The sequence below is a fragment of the Centruroides sculpturatus genome, unplaced genomic scaffold, assembly GCF_000671375.1.
Source record: "Centruroides sculpturatus isolate CEXI.00-Female unplaced genomic scaffold, Cexi_2.0 scaffold77, whole genome shotgun sequence".
NCBI classification, from domain to species: domain Eukaryota; kingdom Metazoa; phylum Arthropoda; class Arachnida; order Scorpiones; family Buthidae; genus Centruroides; species Centruroides sculpturatus.
The window spans coordinates 850,941-870,730 of record NW_019384320.1 but is presented as its reverse complement, the minus strand read 5'-3'; the positions used below and the strand labels follow the sequence as shown (position 1 = coordinate 870,730).

General features: G+C 30.0%; 1 protein-coding gene across 1 annotated transcript in view; it reads left to right on the top strand.

The window, feature by feature from the left end:
* Positions 1-233: 233 nt before the first annotated feature.
* The window catches only part of LOC111624966 (nidogen-1-like), a 47,652-nt gene continuing 28,095 nt past the window's right edge, over positions 234-19,790 (top strand). Inside the window, exons 1-14 of the mRNA XM_023367967.1 lie at positions 234-245; positions 3,158-3,294; positions 3,378-3,519; positions 6,307-6,515; positions 6,607-6,842; positions 6,912-7,145; positions 7,251-7,451; positions 7,527-7,751; positions 8,628-8,722; positions 8,803-8,841; positions 10,325-10,334; positions 11,579-11,701; positions 15,827-16,099; positions 16,455-16,580. Of these exons, the coding sequence (XP_023223735.1) occupies positions 234-245; positions 3,158-3,294; positions 3,378-3,519; positions 6,307-6,515; positions 6,607-6,842; positions 6,912-7,145; positions 7,251-7,451; positions 7,527-7,751; positions 8,628-8,722; positions 8,803-8,841; positions 10,325-10,334; positions 11,579-11,701; positions 15,827-16,099; positions 16,455-16,580 (2,062 nt within the window). The remainder of the gene's footprint in view (positions 246-3,157; positions 3,295-3,377; positions 3,520-6,306; positions 6,516-6,606; positions 6,843-6,911; positions 7,146-7,250; positions 7,452-7,526; positions 7,752-8,627; positions 8,723-8,802; positions 8,842-10,324; positions 10,335-11,578; positions 11,702-15,826; positions 16,100-16,454; positions 16,581-19,790) is intronic.

The window sequence follows — 19,790 nt, the reverse complement described above, 5'->3', positions numbered from 1 at the left end:
TGCATGTTTTGGCATCGTTTTGTAGCTATTCGAATTTTTTAAAATATAGTAGAGTCTGCCACTCGCCAATCCCACACTCTGAACATCAGCGCACATTAAATTTTCGTGTTACCCCTTGTTGATGTATGTGACAGACTTATGTACAGTACAGTACAGTACTGTACGTGTATACCGTAAGCGGCTAGTTGTTTATTACACGTGCGGTCGGCAAACTAATCACAATCGTTATTAAGATGATGAACCAAGTGAGTTTTTTTACTGTATAATATGTAGTACAGTGCATACATACAAAATCAGTAATCCGACAATTTGTTTTAATTCGACACCCGCCGGTCCGATATATGTCGGGTTACAAGACTACTGTACCTAATAAATTCGGGTTTTCTTTTTATTTTTAAACTCTTTCTGGCCAAGCGGTCTTCGTTCCTTGAACATTGGGAGTTTGGTCGTGGGTTCGCGCCTCGCTCGGACGGGCTGGCCACGTGCAGTTTTCTGGGTTTTCTCCACGTCTGTAACGCTTAAATAGGGGCCAGTTTCCCCTAAAAAGACCTCCCGGAAGGCATTCCCCTAGACAGATCGCCCAAGTGTTGCGTTGCTATAACTAAACAAACTACGACGGCCTGATGGTCAAGGTGACAGCCTACCACTCTGGGGGACCCGGGTTCGAATCCGAACGGGTCGTAAAATCCCCAGGAACCTTTCGGGGGTTGGTCCGTTCGGATATGTCGGGCCCCGTCCCTCACCACCCGGCAACCCCATTGTGGGCCTGGCCGAATCCATAATGGGCTTGCAAAAAGAGGCCCTCTTAGTGCCCACAGGTCGAAAAGAGTAAAAAAAAAATCGTCCAGGTTGTTGCGTATGTCATTGCAGTTTACTTTTACTGTTTTTCAGCGATCTCTACTCTTAGAGCCTTCGGAATATAATAAAAGAAATATATTTAATGTTTTTTAGGAATTTTACAAAACGAAATTATTAAATAATCTTTCAATTCTTAGAATATTTTCATTGATTTTACCCATTTATAAAATTAACGTATACACCAAGTAATAATTTTTATTTCCACAGATAGATAGATAGGAAAAAAGTTTCGTACAAAACGTTTTGTACGACTTTTCCTTTCCCATTTATTTATCTATATAATTTTCTGCGGGATTGAGCACAAGGCCATTGATTATTGTGCTTTGTTACGCGCTAGAGATGTTCAGCGATAATCTGTAGTAATATCAACAGAAATTTATAAACAAGAAACAAACTGATGGGCAAGGACAAGAGGAAGACTAGGAAAGATTCCAGTCAGTGGCAGTTGAAAAAAAGATATAAATTACGTCGAGTAACAGTAGAAAACTAGAAATCTATTAAATCTGTTCAATAGGCGGTTGGATGGCCGAAACGGTTAAATGTCGACCTATCACTCTGGGTGTCCCAGAATCGAATCCGGACGAGCAGCAGTAGGAATTTTTCATGGGCTGTCTGTCCCCGATATATCAGGCGCCCTCCCTCACTACCCGACCGCATCCATTGTGAGCCTGGCCGAACACAATGGGCATGATTTAAAAGGCCGTTTCAATGCCTACATGGTGAAAAAATCCTTTTAGTTAACATAAAAATTCAGACTGCCCACACAGCCTACAATAAGATAATTTTATCATCATCATGAAGCATTTTCTTAATTAAACTTTTAAACGTTTAAATAAATTTATAAAATCGAAAGGACTTAAATTGGGATTTTTTTTTCCTAAAAAAATAATATAAAATTCTTATGATGCATAACTTTCTTCCATTAAAAAAATATATATACATCATTTGTTTTACTCTCTATGCATTAATGAGCCCAATAACAGAACTTGAAACTCATATCTACCATTGTTTATTGCTATTTTTGAATTATTCTACCCAGGACCCTGGAGAGCAATCACGGGACCCAGAGCTAGTACCCTCTATATCTTGACAGATTGTCCAGATTATATTATTTGTTTTCCCCCCTTTGTGCAATTGAAACTGCATAAATTAATTCTCATGACTTTGTAATTTCATTATATAGAATCTGGCCAGAGCCGCAGATAGAGTATAAAGCTCCAATTTCTTCTTCCTCTCATTAGAAGATTACAGCAACAAATATCTTTGATCTGTTATGTTTCTTCATTATGTTCTGTGAATTCAGCAGTATTCCATGAACAAACTTTCATTGTTATACATGTTCCCATTAGATGATGATTGATAATTCAATTTTCCATGTAAGCGCCAATCATTATCTTAGTAAGATTGAGCACATTGCATGGTGAGGAAATTAATACAGATGGCTAAGCAAACCAATGACATATTTCATTTCATCCGAAGCATCCATTGTACCTCACTTTAATGTAGGCGTAATTTTCACTTTTAAATTCACTTTAATGTACTAAAATGTAGGCATAAAAATTAACATTTTCTCAAATGATTAATCAGATTTCAGTACTGTATTATATAACATTATGATGATTTGTTATTCGAAAAATGCTATTGTTTTATTCTCTTGTGCAGAAACAGAGATCCACAATAAAATTAGATGAACAAAACGTCACTCATATATTGTTTATAAATGATTCAATATAGGCAAACAAAAATGCTGACAAAAGAAACAAAAATATATGCAAAATAAACTAATTTGTAAAATTATAAAATGACAAATCCTGATTTAATACAAAAAGTATCATTGCAATTAAGAACAAAGATTTTTATAGTGTCAAAAATCATAAACAAATATTAATTTACCTAAGTAGCTCAAATTTAATATTGTCCTTAGGATAGGAAATGATCAGAAAATTGTTTTTCTATTTAAATACCTATAATTTCAGTTCAAATTTTACAAAGTTTGAAAATTTATTCTATTGGAAATGCATTTTGCAGATGCAAAATACAGTGAATGCTAATCATACTTTTCTCTAGTCCTCTACATGTCTGCAGAAAACATATATTTATTTACATTTGCAATAAAATTATCTTGCATTTTAATCACAGATATTTTGAATTTCTTATTTCCATTTTTACAACTACATAACAATACAAGAAAATATTTTAGATAGTACAAATTCCTTAAAGCAAAGGTTTATTGTATAAATAAATAAAATTTTCTTATATTTGCTATAATATATTTATTTTTCCAATAAACTATTTTTAGGTCAATGATAATGGACTGCTCTCATTTCTAACAGAAGTACCAGCATTTTTTAATGCACAGTTTCCATTGACATATCCAATAATTGCACCATTATATTCTGATGTAGATACAAGGGGTACAGGAAGAATTTATTACAGGTAAATTAACATATAGCAGTATATATTAAAATATAAATATTTTGAACTATCAATTTTATTATATGTATTAATTCTATTTGAAGAGAAACTAGAGCTGCTGATCTTTTGGAACGAGCTTCGAGAGATATTCACCGTCATTTCTCTCAATCTTCAAATTTTCAACCCATAAGTATATTTATTGCAACCTGGGATGGAGTTGGACATTATGAAAAAGGTGTTGGCTTGGTAAGTATTATTAATTTAAATAATTTGACATTTTTCTCTAAATAAATTGCAAGCATTTTTTAATTAAAGGCATCTACTAATTGAACAAGCTTAATGTAATTGAAGTCTTTAATTTCTTGTGTATAACCCACACTGATATATATCCCATAAAAATTTCTAGAATAAAACTAAAAATGTTGCAATAATCTGCACTATTGTATATCTCTGGCAAATTCAAAGATATGCAGCATATCTCTGAATTTGCCATTGAAAACATGACACCTAACCAGTTAGAAAGTATCGCCTCAAACATTTTTTCCCATTTCTTTCATTTTATTTTTGTTAACAATTCATTTCAGATGTAATTATAAAATAAAAAAAATTAAAAAAATGAAATATTTAAGATGGAACCATCTAAAACGAATTGTGTGTAAAATACAAAACGACAGCTGAACAATAAAAATTTTATCATTTCATTTCACTTCCATTTTCTTTATCAAATATTACAATGGCAAGTCAAAACAAATTAAGACTGATTTTTTCACATGAAAGTCATTTTAGAGTGTAGCCATTTTTTAAAAAAATATTATCCATGAAATTCAATTCACTTCTGCCACTCCTTGAAGACACAAGTAACTCATCTTTTGAGATGTTCTGAACAGTGAAGTGAAGTGAAGTGAAGTGAAGGCAATTCCTCTTTTGATCACTGCAACAACAGTGATCAAAGCAGGAATTGCCTTCACTGCTTTGATCACTGTTGTTGCAGACAGAAGTGATCAAAGCAATGAAGGCAATTCTCTGCTTTGTTTTATGATAGGACTCTGACTTTAGAAATTGGAAAGTTTGCAGGATAGTAAATATGGGCTGCATAGTTAATGTGGAATGTATGAGCTATTTTTCTCAATCAAAAACTCAGCCACCATGTTAGAATATTGTCATCATTTGCTCATAGGAATATTTAATGTTCCTGTTGGTTCCTGCAGAAGTGATTCAATCATGTATAGAACTGACTATTAGTAATAGCTGGTGACTGTTACAAGTAACAGCACAACCTATTGGTACACTGTTCCTCATCAACCAAATGTATGACCATTATGTTGCCAACTGACAGAGCAACTACTTCCTTCTTTGGATTGAGAGATAAGTGATTTCCACATTGTGCTTGCCTATTTGCCCTGAGGATCAAGTGAAGTAGCAAGGCTTCATAACTTGTCACTAGTGTCACACATTATAACTCTTGTACTTCCATCTGAACATGCTTCTGCTCAAGCCTCTGAAACCAGGAAACCCATTGACAGCAAATGCATTTCATATGCAAATGGTCATGCAGAATTGTATGGACATACTCATGGCAGATGTTTGACATATTGGCAAGTTTATCAATGGCGGTCTTCTCAAACAATCACACCAGTAGTGTTAATGAGTTCTTCAGTCAACACTCTCATACAGGATTCTGTAGACCTGTCAGCTTTGAGGTTGATAGCTGACCTTCAGAGAAATTTTGATCAAAATTCTGTGGATTATAGATTTGCTTCACTATACACCTATTTCAACGTTTCATAAGCTGTTTTTCACAAATGAAACACTATTTCAGGGCTATGTACTGTTTGTCATGATCAACTTCCATTTTATTATAGGTGGGCAGTAGATGGCATTTGCTTTGCTATTACGATCAAATGAAGTACCATATCATCATATTTCCATGAAAATTATTGGACAGATTCACCAATAATAGTTATTTACAATGATATAAATTCAGAATTTGTTATTGCTATACTTTTGACAATTTCTTTTAACTCACTCTCATAATAGTAAATGCTAAAATAACCTCAGAGAAAAAAGATTATAATGTCAATAATATCTGTAGTATACTTGATACTTGAAGGGTCATCTGGATCTAGAGACAAATCTACAATGACAACATGCTAGTGTTACTCTTGACAGGGAGGATCCTATCATATATAGAGTAAATTAGTAGTAAATAATTTCCATTGATAAGACTGTTTACCAATTAGCTTATTCTACAAGCTGTCTTAAAATTAAATTAGACAGAAAAAAAAATTATTAAAATGTTAACATTTTAACTACTTTTTACCTTTACATTCTTCTTCTTTACTGATCTTCAGTTTTACATTCAAATTCAGTTTTTCTTTTTGTATAACCCATCTTTCCCACTACCTTTTAACTTACTGTAACTATGATGAATGTCTTGAATTGAAACTCAGGTCAATTATTTATATTCTGTGATACTGTAAATATAATAATCAACCAACCAACAGCCGAATTAATCAGATTATTGAGATATATATATGTAAATACACATTAAATGCTTTGATTTTATGAGATATTTCTGATTAATGAGTTGAAACACTGATGGCTGCTTTCAGGAAATTATGCTTGTATTGTGACTTGCATCTTGACTCAAATTTTTTGTCAATTATTTTAATTTCTAGTAAACACTAAATTAACTAAGCAGTAACTACTTTGAAAAATTTTCTATTCTCTAAGTCAATAACAATTAAATAAATAGATTTAGCAGATATTCAATTTTTAGTTTAAAAAACTTTTAAAAACCACTTTCATAGAAAAACTATTATTAAAATAACATTTTTCCTATAAAATTTATTTCAATAGAAGATAGTTATATTAAAATGAATTGCAACTTCTTTTACTATGAAAATATATATAATGGCATAATAAATTATTAGGATTTATTATCTAATTATATGATTAAATATTTTAATTGTTCTCTGACTATACATTATTAGAAAATGAAAAAATATTAAAGTTTAAAAAATATATTTTAAGGTGAATACATTTCAAGTGGTAATTGTTAGTGATGGAGAAGATAGTTATGCATACTTCCTTTATCCTGAAGGAGGAATCCAGTGGATTCAGGGAGATGGAAAAAATGCCAATTTACCTGATGCTAGAGCTCAAGCTGGTTTTATGTCTGGTGATGGCAGGCTTTATACATTACGTGGGTCAGGCACTGATCAAGCACGAAATTTTGATAGGTAATAATTTCTTTTTCTTAAACTTTTATTTTAAAATGATATATTAGAGATAAATGTTTCATTATCATTTTCATTTCATTATTTCACTTAGGATGTCAAATATCCGACAACCAGGTGTTTGGTTATTTCATATTGGTAAAACAGAAAGTAATGGTAATGTTTTACCAGCTGATTTAGATTTGGATCCAAATATTATTGAACTATCATCTTGTGCAAACACTTTATTACCTTGTCCACCCACATCCAAATGTGTTGATTATGAAGAAGGATTTTGTTGCAAATGTTTAAATACTCATTTTGGTAATGGAAGAAATTGTTTATTGAAAGGTATGAGCATCAGATATTTCAGATTATTTATATAATTATCATAATGCATCTATTTACAATATTATTCAGGTGAGCCACAAAGATTGAATGGTAAAGTGAATGGTATTTTAAATGATTTTCAACTTGAAGACGTTGATCTTCACGCATACGTAGTAACAGCTGACGGCCGAACCTACACAGCAGTGAGTCGAGCACCTCCATCAATTGGCTATGATATGCAATCATTAACCATCTTAGGTGGAGTAATTGGATGGCTATTTGCTTTACCAGGAAAAGATGCAAGAAATGGGTTTATGACAACAGGTGCATAAATTAATATTTTCTATATATTAAATTATCTTTAATTAAATTGCCTGTGTCACCTATCATATTAACTAATTTTGCATCCTGTTTTATGTTTTTTGTTAGGAGGTGCATTCAACAGAACAGCTGAAATTAAGTTTCCACAAAGTGGTCATCATGTTACTGTAAAAGAACAGTTTTTAGGACCAGATGTTTTTAATTATATGAAATTAAATATTGAAATAAGAGGCTCTCTTCCAACAATACCATATGGTTCAAAGATTGATATTGATGATTTTGAGGAGGAATATACAAAAGTTTCCAATGGTATTTAATTCCTGAATTATTTAATATTTGTTAAATTTTTAAGTACAGAATAACAGGCAAAAATTTGCATTAAAGGTGTAATTCGATCACATTCATCACGATCATACAGATTGGAGGGAAATAATTTGGAAGTACCATTTACTGTTGATCAAACAATATCCTATACAATTTGTGAATTTGAACCTCAAGATCCTAAACTAGATATAATGAGACTGAAAGTAACTCGAAATTTTATTGTTTACGATGACAAAGAACAAATTGTTCGTTATGCAATGTCTAACAAGATCTCACCATTAACATGTAAGTTTCTTTATAATTTATATATAATTATATATTTATAATTATTAAAAAGAAATTAGAAAAAAATTTTATATAGAATGAGCAATTATTTATTATGACATAATAATAATAATAATAATAATCTTTATTAGCATAAAGGGAAGTGTCCCTGTTGCAGGGGGCCATACAATGGAATATTATAAATTTTTAGTAATATTTACATAATATACAGGATATCAGTATCAAACAATTTGATAGTTATAATAATATTATTTACATTAACAGTCAGATGTACAATGTTGGTAATATTTAATATACTGGCTCAGATTTACAACATTTTTGTGATTTCAATGAAAAAGTTATACAGACTGTAGAGATCTTTTTTATTCAGTTCAGACTGTTTAAAATATTTCTATAATCTTGAGATGAGTCGTTTTGGAGTATTCGGGAGATGTTAAAAGATTCACGTATCCCTGAAAGACGTTGACATTTTTGGAGTGTAATCATTCATTATTTGAATTATTTGTTTATATATTATATCAAAATTTAGGTTANTGAGCTACGTGAGCATGACCCACTAAGGAGGGACTTTAAGATCGCACTGTATGTTGAATAATGATTAAAAAATTAGTATTAATATAAACTATAAAATAAAAAAAACTCTTTAAAATGTAAATACAAAACAATTTAAATGCTTTATTTAAAAAAAATAATAAATCTGTACAAAACTGAATCATAATAAGAACATGCTAAACTATGTTCTCTTTCACATTAACACTTTATTTTTGCAATTTAACTATACAAAACTCTTTTATACTTAATTCTAATTTATTATGCATGAAAGTTAGAGCCTAGAAATATCTCTTCCAAAAAGAAGTGTTTTTAACCAATCCATAGGCACCTGCATTCTTGATCTCCAACTTCCTAATCTTGTCAAATATGCAGACCTCCATAGGAACCAAGAGAAGAAACCTGAAATACATTTAAATGAAGTGAGAACTTGTAATTAAATAATAAAATTATCTTCTAAGACATAATTTTAATAATTTATTCAAATTGTTAAAATTATTAGTTGATTGAACAGTTCATTCATTGGTTGATTGAATATAAGGTAATAGAAAATTTAGGCTCTATAGCCAACCACAATTACACATGGCCAGTGTGATGAGAGAGAGAGAACCATGCATCTATACTACTAACAATAATGATGCCATGAGATCCAAGTTTGAACTGATTCAGATAAGATTGATATTTCATTATGTAGCCACCTTGCTAACTCATTGTAAATTGAATTACATGTAGTTAAAGGAAATCCTCGTTAGTTTGAAATTCAAGAGACAAAATAATCGTGACTTTGAATTATCCGAGATTTACATATTTCTCTAAAATATGCCAAATACCATGTAACATGTAATTTATTAAGAAAACGGAATAGGGCTACGTATACAGAACGCTATTTTCGTTAATTTAATTTTTCACATCTAACAATTTGGTACTTTCTTAATTCTAATAAATGCCTTCCAGTAGCCAAGTGGATAAAATCACTAAACATTGGTCATGGGTTCGGGCCTGGCCAACGGCCACATATTTTCCGCGGTTTCTTCACGTTAGTAACACCTAAATAGGTCCCATAATCCTGGGATGCATCACCTTGGGCAGATCGCGCACATGTCGTGTTATCGTAACCAAATAAATGAAACTGATTCTAACAAGCAATTATTTAGTGTGATAACGTCACAATGCTTTAAGTTTTAATCATATTTTTAATTTATTTAATTTAAAACATATGCTTTCCACACAAATTATTAGTAATGTCTTGCCCTGTACATCATACTTTTCCTTTAACAATAGAGTTGTGCCAGTCATCTATAACATCTTTTGGGAGAAAAGTTTTGAAATGTAATAGCATGACTTCCAGTTTGCATCAAAAGTTCATATATAGTTAATCAGGGCCTCCTCCCCTAAGATTTCCGTATCTGGTCTCAACCTTCATCTACCTAACTTCTCGAGATTAAAGAAAAAGACAGAGACAGACAACATACAGACGAACAACAGCTGGAATTTATAGGTCTACGATTGTTTTTAAATTGCAGCCCAATACTTTTTCAATAAATGTCATATTTGCGGGAATGTACTTCCTATGTAGTTTATACAATCTGCTTCCAAAATATAAACACTTTATCATCACATAAAAGCAATTATTCTCACATTTTTACAAGACTTTTTTATTTAATCAAGTCATATCTTTCTGATGTTAAGGTTAGCAATTTCGATCAAGTGCAGGGCCATCATAACCTATCCAAAACGGATCACTTTTCAAATATTAATAATAGACCAGTATTAATTAGTAGTCAAAAAGTTCTTTATTCCTCTACTATAGAATTTAGAGTTTTTTTAAATGTTGTAGATTGGTCACTTGGTGTGATAAACCCTTACCTAACATTACCTTCGTAGTTATATAAATCAAATAATATAATATAAGGATTAGAAGTACTAAATAATCTAATAATCTTAATCTTTTTTGTTGTTATTTTTGTACAGACAACGCAGGAGTCATCTGCTAGTACTAATATAAATAAACTGCATATAAATAGTACCTGTCAGGTGAGAACCTCATAGGTTGCCAGATAGGTTTTATAAAAAAGCAAAGCAGAATTCCTTGAAATGTTGCCCAAATTATTTTTGAAGAGGCCCAAAATGTAGTAGCCTGGAGCCCTATAAATATCTGAATACTTGTAGCCCAATTTTGCAATTCCAAAAACCAGTTATATTTTATGAGATAAGAGAAAAAAAAGGATCATCCATGTGTAAGGTGGCATCTGAAAATGTGTTACTGTAAAAGCAAAGCCATATTGACCAGATTTGAGTTGTTCTTGGTCTACTGTTCTCTTACAGTATGAATGCACTTCAATCTAAATGAACAAGTTAATGTATGCATATCATAGTTTGGACAGAATTTTCATTTCAAATTTCAAAGTAGCTGTATTTCAAACTAACCAAATTCCTTAATGTGTAAATCTCTATATCCCTGGCTGGGACAAAAGTACAGTTATGAATTATCCAAATTCAAATTAACAAGGATTTCCTATACATAGCAGCACCACTGATGAAATGAGATGTTTTTTATCATGAAATACACAATGTAAGAGTTTAGATGTTTATTCAATGCTAGCCACAGCTTTGGTATATCAAGCATGGGGAGTTGCATGGTGGCATTGACACAATGAAAAGAGATTCCAGATGAATAGTGTTTTTGGTCCCCACAGCATTTTAGAAATAAAGTTTGTGACCAAAGTAGATCAAACTTATCCTTCATTATTTGTTTAGCTAGTTCTGTTGTACACCTATTATGCACATCATCTTTACAATGCTCCACAAGACAGAGGAAAAGCATTCTGGCAGTTGCCCCAATATATAATAGCTTTGACCCAGTTAGCAAATTTTGTAAGGGAATAGCATGTAACTGAATCACATGTAATCTGCTACAGCACACCTATGTGATAAACAGATGTAAACTTGAGTCCCACTCTGGGTCAATGTTTCTTCTGGAATATTCTTAAATTAATGTAAATATTAATACAATATGATAACTATCTTTTGATTAAATTTGTTTCAATAATTAACAATAATTTATAGTCTAAAATTAACTCAGTGTTTAGTGATTTGATTATCAGAAGTTCATGCTTGTTTTTATATATACCCTATGTCCAGTACTATTTTAATAAAAATAAAATAATATTTCTAAAACTTAGTTATAAAAATTATTACATATTTGAAAACTTAATACAGTATTCATATGAAACTATGCATTAATTAAATTTTAATAATTTTTATATTTTAAATTAAAGGAATGGACACTTGTGCAGATATACAGTGTGATCCTAATGCAAGCTGTATTCAGCTTCAAAATCAATCTGCTGTTTGCATCTGCAATGAAGGATATAATGGAAATGGATACATATGTTACCAAGATGAAGAAAATCAAAATACTAGAGATTGTCGCTTTAACAATGACTGTCATCCTTTTGCTGAGTGTATATTAAATGATGCAACTCAGCAGTATCAGTGTCAGTGTCGTGAAGGATATCGTGGAAATGGAATTATTTGTGTAGATGATACACAGTCATGTAATTTTGCTCATAACTGTCATAGTGATGCTGACTGCACATATGATTCTTTTTCTGGAAATTATGCATGCTCATGTAAACAAGGTTTTACTGGTAATGGATATTATTGCGTTGCAAGTAAGTCATCATTAAAAATTTAGCTTAATAATTTTTAATATAAATAACATCTGATAAATTTTAGAAATTTGACATATTATCAATAATAAAAATAAGGAAAAAAACTTAAATTTAAACTATATTATTTTCTGTGGCTCATTATATATTCCAACTGATGAAGCCAGTAGAGGCTAAAAAAAAATACATAAATAAAAGTATTTAAAAGTATTTTTATTTAGGTATTTTTTAGCCTTGAAACAAATTTCATAAACTTGTTACATTTTTGATGAGTCAAAGTTATATTATTAAGAACAGTATTTTAATAACTATAATTTTATTAATCAAATTTAATTAAAATTTTAAAAATTTATAACAGAAGACTGTAATACACTAAATACATGTCATCCACATGCTCAATGTATTTATGACCATTCTACTGGAGAATATCAATGCCAATGCAATGCAGGATATATAGGAGATGGCTATCAATGTACACAAAGTGGTAAGAATTTCAATTTATTCTTATATAGAAATTATCATACTTTGTAAAGCTACTAAATATAAGCTTTACTTAAAAAACATAGTACCATAATTTCAGGCAGATAACCTGTGATGACACACAACTCATAATGGCATATGTCCTGAATAAAAAAATTTAAAGAATAAAAATAAAACCTTTGTATAACCTGCCCTACCATATACTGTGCTTTCAAAGCAGCCATCAAAAGCAAGGTAATTAATTACTGGTATGCAATTTAGAAGTTGCTATCTCAAGCATTTATTGATTTCTGTTTAATTTCTATTCACAAATCATTGTAGATACATAAACAACCAAGCCCAAATATTCTATAATAATTATATTCAGATTATAATTTGGATAACTGTTATTAATATAAAATAATTTTTTCTAAAGGAAGGCAGTTAGACCACTTCTTACACTATTAAGTAATAAGTAAAATTTTTGAATTAAATAAAATTATTAAATTTATTATAATAAAGAAAAAAGGTTGGTACTACATGACCCTCAATTTACTCATATTGCTACACCAATAATTAAACACTTGCAAGGAAGATTTTTGTTATTGCATAGTATTGCTACATATCTACTTGGAAATTACAATGAATAAAATGCTTAAAGTGCATGGCAAATAAAATTAGTATTTTGTTGTTATACCATTTCTATGCTAAAATGAGAAAAATACTTTGTACAATAATCCATTTCAGAGCAGATTAAAAAATTTTTAAAAGTAAGATTTGAACTTGAAACACAGTATACTATAATAGTTAAACATCTTATCTACTTAGCTATACTGGTTTTAACATATCCATATAACAGTACATAAAGATCACAGAAAATTTTAAACTCATTTTTTTCATGAATGCTTGGGTTGCATTGAGTGGTTTTAGAAGGGTAGTTACTATGATATATATCAAAGTTGGCCAAATTTGAGGGGGGCCATCTCTTGTAGTTTCCTTCTTAGTGCAGTGGCATAACACACAACACACATTTGTGTACTGTCTTTGCTAACACATGTTTGAAGACTCCTTGTGCATATGATTTGGTACTTAGCAGGAAAGTGGCTCTGAGAATGCCTTCTGAAATACTGAGAAATTTCTCTCTGTACTCATTAGTCACATCCATAATTTAATTATGGATGTGGCTAGTGAGTGTTTACAAACTGTCCCAATTATGTAAATTAAGTGTAAAAATAAATAAGTATAATTTATCATTGTTATTTCATGACTAATTTCCGTTGTCCTGTAGTAATTATTTAATACTCAGAAAAAATTAAACAGAAAATAATTTTATTAACATTATCACAACTAAAATTATTTTCTTTATTGTTAAAAATTTTGTAACATTTTAAACAGGATTTCATCATGAGTTTTGCTTGTTTTAATAATTTAATTAAAATTTTAAAAATTTATAACAGAAGACTGTAATACACTAAATACATGTCATCCACATGCTCAATGTATTTATGACCATTCTACTGGAGAATATCAATGCCAATGCAATGCAGGATATATAGGAGATGGCTATCAATGTACACAAAGTGGTAAGAATTTCAATTTATTCTTATATAGAAATTATCATACTTTGTAAAGCTACTAAATATAAGCTTTACTTAAAAAACATAGTACCATAATTTCAGGCAGATAACCTGTGATGACACACAACTCATAATGGCATATGTCCTGAATAAAAAAATTTAAAGAATAAAAATAAAACCTTTGTATAACCTGCCCTACCATATACTGTGCTTTCAAAGCAGCCATCAAAAGCAAGGTAATTAATTACTGGTATGCAATTTAGAAGTTGCTATCTCAAGCATTTATTGATTTCTGTTTAATTTCTATTCACAAATCATTGTAGATACATAAACAACCAAGCCCAAATATTCTATAATAATTATATTCAGATTATAATTTGGATAACTGTTATTAATATAAAATAATTTTTTCTAAAGGAAGGCAGTTAGACCACTTCTTACACTATTAAGTAATAAGTAAAATTTTTGAATTAAATAAAATTATTAAATTTATTATAATAAAGAAAAAAGGTTGGTACTACATGACCCTCAATTTACTCATATTGCTACACCAATAATTAAACACTTGCAAGGAAGATTTTTGTTATTGCATAGTATTGCTACATATCTACTTGGAAATTACAATGAATAAAATGCTTAAAGTGCATGGCAAATAAAATTAGTATTTTGTTGTTATACCATTTCTATGCTAAAATGAGAAAAATACTTTGTACAATAATCCATTTCAGAGCAGATTAAAAAATTTTTAAAAGTAAGATTTGAACTTGAAACACAGTATACTATAATAGTTAAACATCTTATCTACTTAGCTATACTGGTTTTAACATATCCATATAACAGTACATAAAGATCACAGAAAATTTTAAACTCATTTTTTTCATGAATGCTTGGGTTGCATTGAGTGGTTTTAGAAGGGTAGTTACTATGATATATATCAAAGTTGGCCAAATTTGAGGGGGGCCATCTCTTGTAGTTTCCTTCTTAGTGCAGTGGCATAACACACAACACACATTTGTGTACTGTCTTTGCTAACACACGTTTGAAGACTCCTTGTGCATATGATTTGGTACTTAGCAGGAAAGTGGCTCTGAGAATGCCTTCTGAAATACTGAGAAATTTCTCTCTGTACTCATTAGTCACATCCATAATTTAATTATGGATGTGGCTAGTGAGTGTTTACAAACTGTCCCAATTATGTAAATTAAGTGTAAAAATAAATAAGTATAATTTATCATTGTTATTTCATGACTAATTTCCGTTGTCCTGTAGTAATTATTTAATACTCAGAAAAAATTAAACAGAAAATAATTTTATTTCTTAAAGCTTTTTTAAATTTTAAATAATAATTGTATAAAAATTTAACTTTTTTGGCTTCTTGTATTTTGTATTAGAGTGAAATTAATTTGTATCTTAATTTCAAATATTTATTAAAAAATTAAATTTTAATCCATTGATACATCACTAAGTCAAGGCTGTAAAACAGTGAGAAATAGCCTATACTCAAACACTTGGTGTCATTTTTCACAAACATGAGACAGAAAATTGTCAGTCTGGTGGGTTGGTTTGCCTACCACCAGCCAGTCAGATAGTCTGAATCAACCTTACTTGTGACTGGAATTTAGAATTGGCATATAACCTGCCCTATTGAATAACTCACACCCCTTTCAAATTCAAATAACCTGCAGGTTATCCATCTGAAATTCAGTACAGTTGTCCCTTGATAATCCGACAGGTATGGGACCAAAGGTGTTTCAAAATCAATCTGCTGTTTGCATCTGCAATGAAGGATATAATGGAAATGGATACATATGTTACCAAGATGAAGAAAATCAAAATACTAGAGATTGTCGCTTTAACAATGACTGTCATCCTTTTGCTGAGTGTATATTAAATGATGCAACTCAGCAGTATCAGTGTCAGTGTCGTGAAGGATATCGTGGAAATGGAATTATTTGTGTAGATGATACACAGTCATGTAATTTTGCTCATAACTGTCATAGTGATGCTGACTGCACATATGATTCTTTTTCTGGAAATTATGCATGCTCATGTAAACAAGGTTTTACTGGTAATGGATATTATTGCGTTGCAAGTAAGTCATCATTAAAAATTTAGCTTAATAATTTTTAATATAAATAACATCTGATAAATTTTAGAAATTTGACATATTATCAATAATAAAAATAAGGAAAAAAACTTAAATTTAAACTATATTATTTTCTGTGGCTCATTATATATTCCAACTGATGAAGCCAGTAGAGGCTAAAAAAAAATACATAAATAAAAGTATTTAAAAGTATTTTTATTTAGGTATTTTTTAGCCTTGAAACAAATTTCATAAACTTGTTACATTTTTGATGAGTCAAAGTTATATTATTAAGAACAGTATTTTAATAACTATAATTTTATTAATCAAATTTAATTAAAATTTTAAAAATTTATAACAGAAGACTGTAATACACTAAATACATGTCATCCACATGCTCAATGTATTTATGACCATTCTACTGGAGAATATCAATGCCAATGCAATGCAGGATATATAGGAGATGGCTATCAATGTACACAAAGTGGTAAGAATTTCAATTTATTCTTATATAGAAATTATCATACTTTGTAAAGCTACTAAATATAAGCTTTACTTAAAAAACATAGTACCATAATTTCAGGCAGATAACCTGTGATGACACACAACTCATAATGGCATATGTCCTGAATAAAAAAATTTAAAGAATAAAAATAAAACCTTTGTATAACCTGCCCTACCATATACTGTGCTTTCAAAGCAGCCATCAAAAGCAAGGTAATTAATTACTGGTATGCAATTTAGAAGTTGCTATCTCAAGCATTTATTGATTTCTGTTTAATTTCTATTCACAAATCATTGTAGATACATAAACAACCAAGCCCAAATATTCTATAATAATTATATTCAGATTATAATTTGGATAACTGTTATTAATATAAAATAATTTTTTCTAAAGGAAGGCAGTTAGACCACTTCTTACACTATTAAGTAATAAGTAAAATTTTTGAATTAAATAAAATTATTAAATTTATTATAATAAAGAAAAAAGGTTGGTACTACATGACCCTCAATTTACTCATATTGCTACACCAATAATTAAACACTTGCAAGGAAGATTTTTGTTATTGCATAGTATTGCTACATATCTACTTGGAAATTACAATGAATAAAATGCTTAAAGTGCATGGCAAATAAAATTAGTATTTTGTTGTTATACCATTTCTATGCTAAAATGAGAAAAATACTTTGTACAATAATCCATTTCAGAGCAGATTAAAAAATTTTTAAAAGTAAGATTTGAACTTGAAACACAGTATACTATAATAGTTAAACATCTTATCTACTTAGCTATACTGGTTTTAACATATCCATATAACAGTACATAAAGATCACAGAAAATTTTAAACTCATTTTTTTCATGAATGCTTGGGTTGCATTGAGTGGTTTTAGAAGGGTAGTTACTATGATATATATCAAAGTTGGCCAAATTTGAGGGGGGCCATCTCTTGTAGTTTCCTTCTTAGTGCAGTGGCATAACACACAACACACATTTGTGTACTGTCTTTGCTAACACACGTTTGAAGACTCCTTGTGCATATGATTTGGTACTTAGCAGGAAAGTGGCTCTGAGAATGCCTTCTGAAATACTGAGAAATNGTTATAAGCTTGAAATTAGATGTACCTGGTTGCGTCTTTTTGCTTTCCGGTTTGCTTCTATTAGTTGACGGTCTACCACGTTTTTTTGGTGAACGTTGCATACTTATTAATTAATAATTTTCCTCGAACTTGGTTATTTCTTATTAGTATTAAACACTTTTGGTTAATTCAGATAATAAAATTGAAAAAATACACTAAATTCTAGATTTACATCGAGGTGTAGAAACAAAGTCACCAGCAGCGCTCACGGTCAAGTCACGCCCCCCTTATTATGACATTATCATAATGCTGGGATGCAATTTTTCATCACAATGCACTTAAGTTTGGTAGTGTATTGCCCCTGTACATCATACTTTTCCTGTCAACAATGAAGTCATGCCAGTTATCTATCTAACTCTGTTCAGGAGAAAAATTTTTTAATCGAAACAACATGACTTCTGGCCCAAAGTGGAAGTATATAGTTAATTGGAGCCTCCTGTCCCTAAGCTTTTCATATCTGGTCTTGACTTTCATTAATCTAACACTGTTCGAGATTAAAGAAGGGCAGATAGACAGACAGACTGACAACAGTGGGAATTTATAGGTCTACATTTTTTTCAAATTGCAGCCTAAAAATATGAACAGTGAAAACTATTAGATTTTATGTCCATAATTTTTCAACTTTTGGAAATGGAAATTTGTTGTTCAAATCTAAACCTTAGAAAACAACAGGATGGTTTCAATTTTACAGTGGCATATTAAATTGATAAAAACACTGTGACTGCAAAAAGGTCTCCTTTCTGCTTCCAGCAACCAAATTTCTGAAATAGGTCCTGCATCAGTCCTATGCAATTGGAGTTTATTAAATTTTTTAAACTGATTAGTGAACTATTATTAAGTTAAAATTGCAAAAATTGTAAAAAATTCTTATAAAAAAGGAAGGCTCTTTCACTTTTTAAAATAAACATTTTAAATAACTATAAAAACCAGCTATAGCATACAATATATAGCTTACTTTGCAACAGACAAAGTAAAGGTCTGTTGCAAAGTGTGTGCTTTGTCATTTGTGAAACTATTTCATCAATTATGAACATTTTTATAGTTCTTTAAAATTTTTCTTTTTATTATTATTATTTATATAAAATTTGAAGAGCTTTAGATCTTATAAAAGTAAACTTTATTCTAAACTGAATATACAGTATTTACTAATAAAATAAAAATTCAAATTAGTAAGCAAAAAAATAGTTCATAATAATAAACAATAAAGTTTTATTTATTTGAAAAAATTTAGCTGAAGATCCTTGCAAAGAAGGTAAATATCAATGTGGGGCTAACAGTAAGTGCATTGTAGAAGGTGATAATTTTAGATGTATTTGTGATCAAGGATATGAATATTTATATGAAGATGATGTAAATGGAGAAAGAGCTACATGTATCGGTAGGAAATTTTAAAATTATTTAACTTTCAAAAAACGTATTATTTTGATACTGAAAATAATTTTTTTCTAAAGATATTAATGAATGTACTATTGGAAAAGCAAATTGCCATCATGAAGCCGACTGCATTAATCTTCTTGGTAGCTTTTCATGCCACTGCAAAACAGGATATATTGGTAATGGTCTCGACTGTAGAAGTAAGTAATAATTTATTATAATATTTTAAAATTTAACAAATATCTAAATAAGAATTAATAATGCAATAAATCATTTATACTAAACATGATGATGATTCTAAATAAGGTTGCTACCATGTTCTACTTTGGTCAGATAGTGTTATAATCATGTGTGTCCTTCATCCTGCATTTACACCCAAATGTTTTACTTTGGGAATTGGTACCTTTAAGTCATAGAATATGCAAATATGTGATTTATAAAATCATTTGAATTTACTGCCATTAAAATATGGTTATGAAAGTACAGAATAAATAATGTACATGTCATATTTTTTATCATTATACTTTTTATTTACTTTGTATATATCAGCATAGACAGATAGTGTACTATTTGTTTGCACTGTCTGCAAACAAAAGTGCAAATTAGATCATATTTCATACACACTATATATAATATACATAATATAATTCACACACATATGTAAAATGTATATATATAAATATAT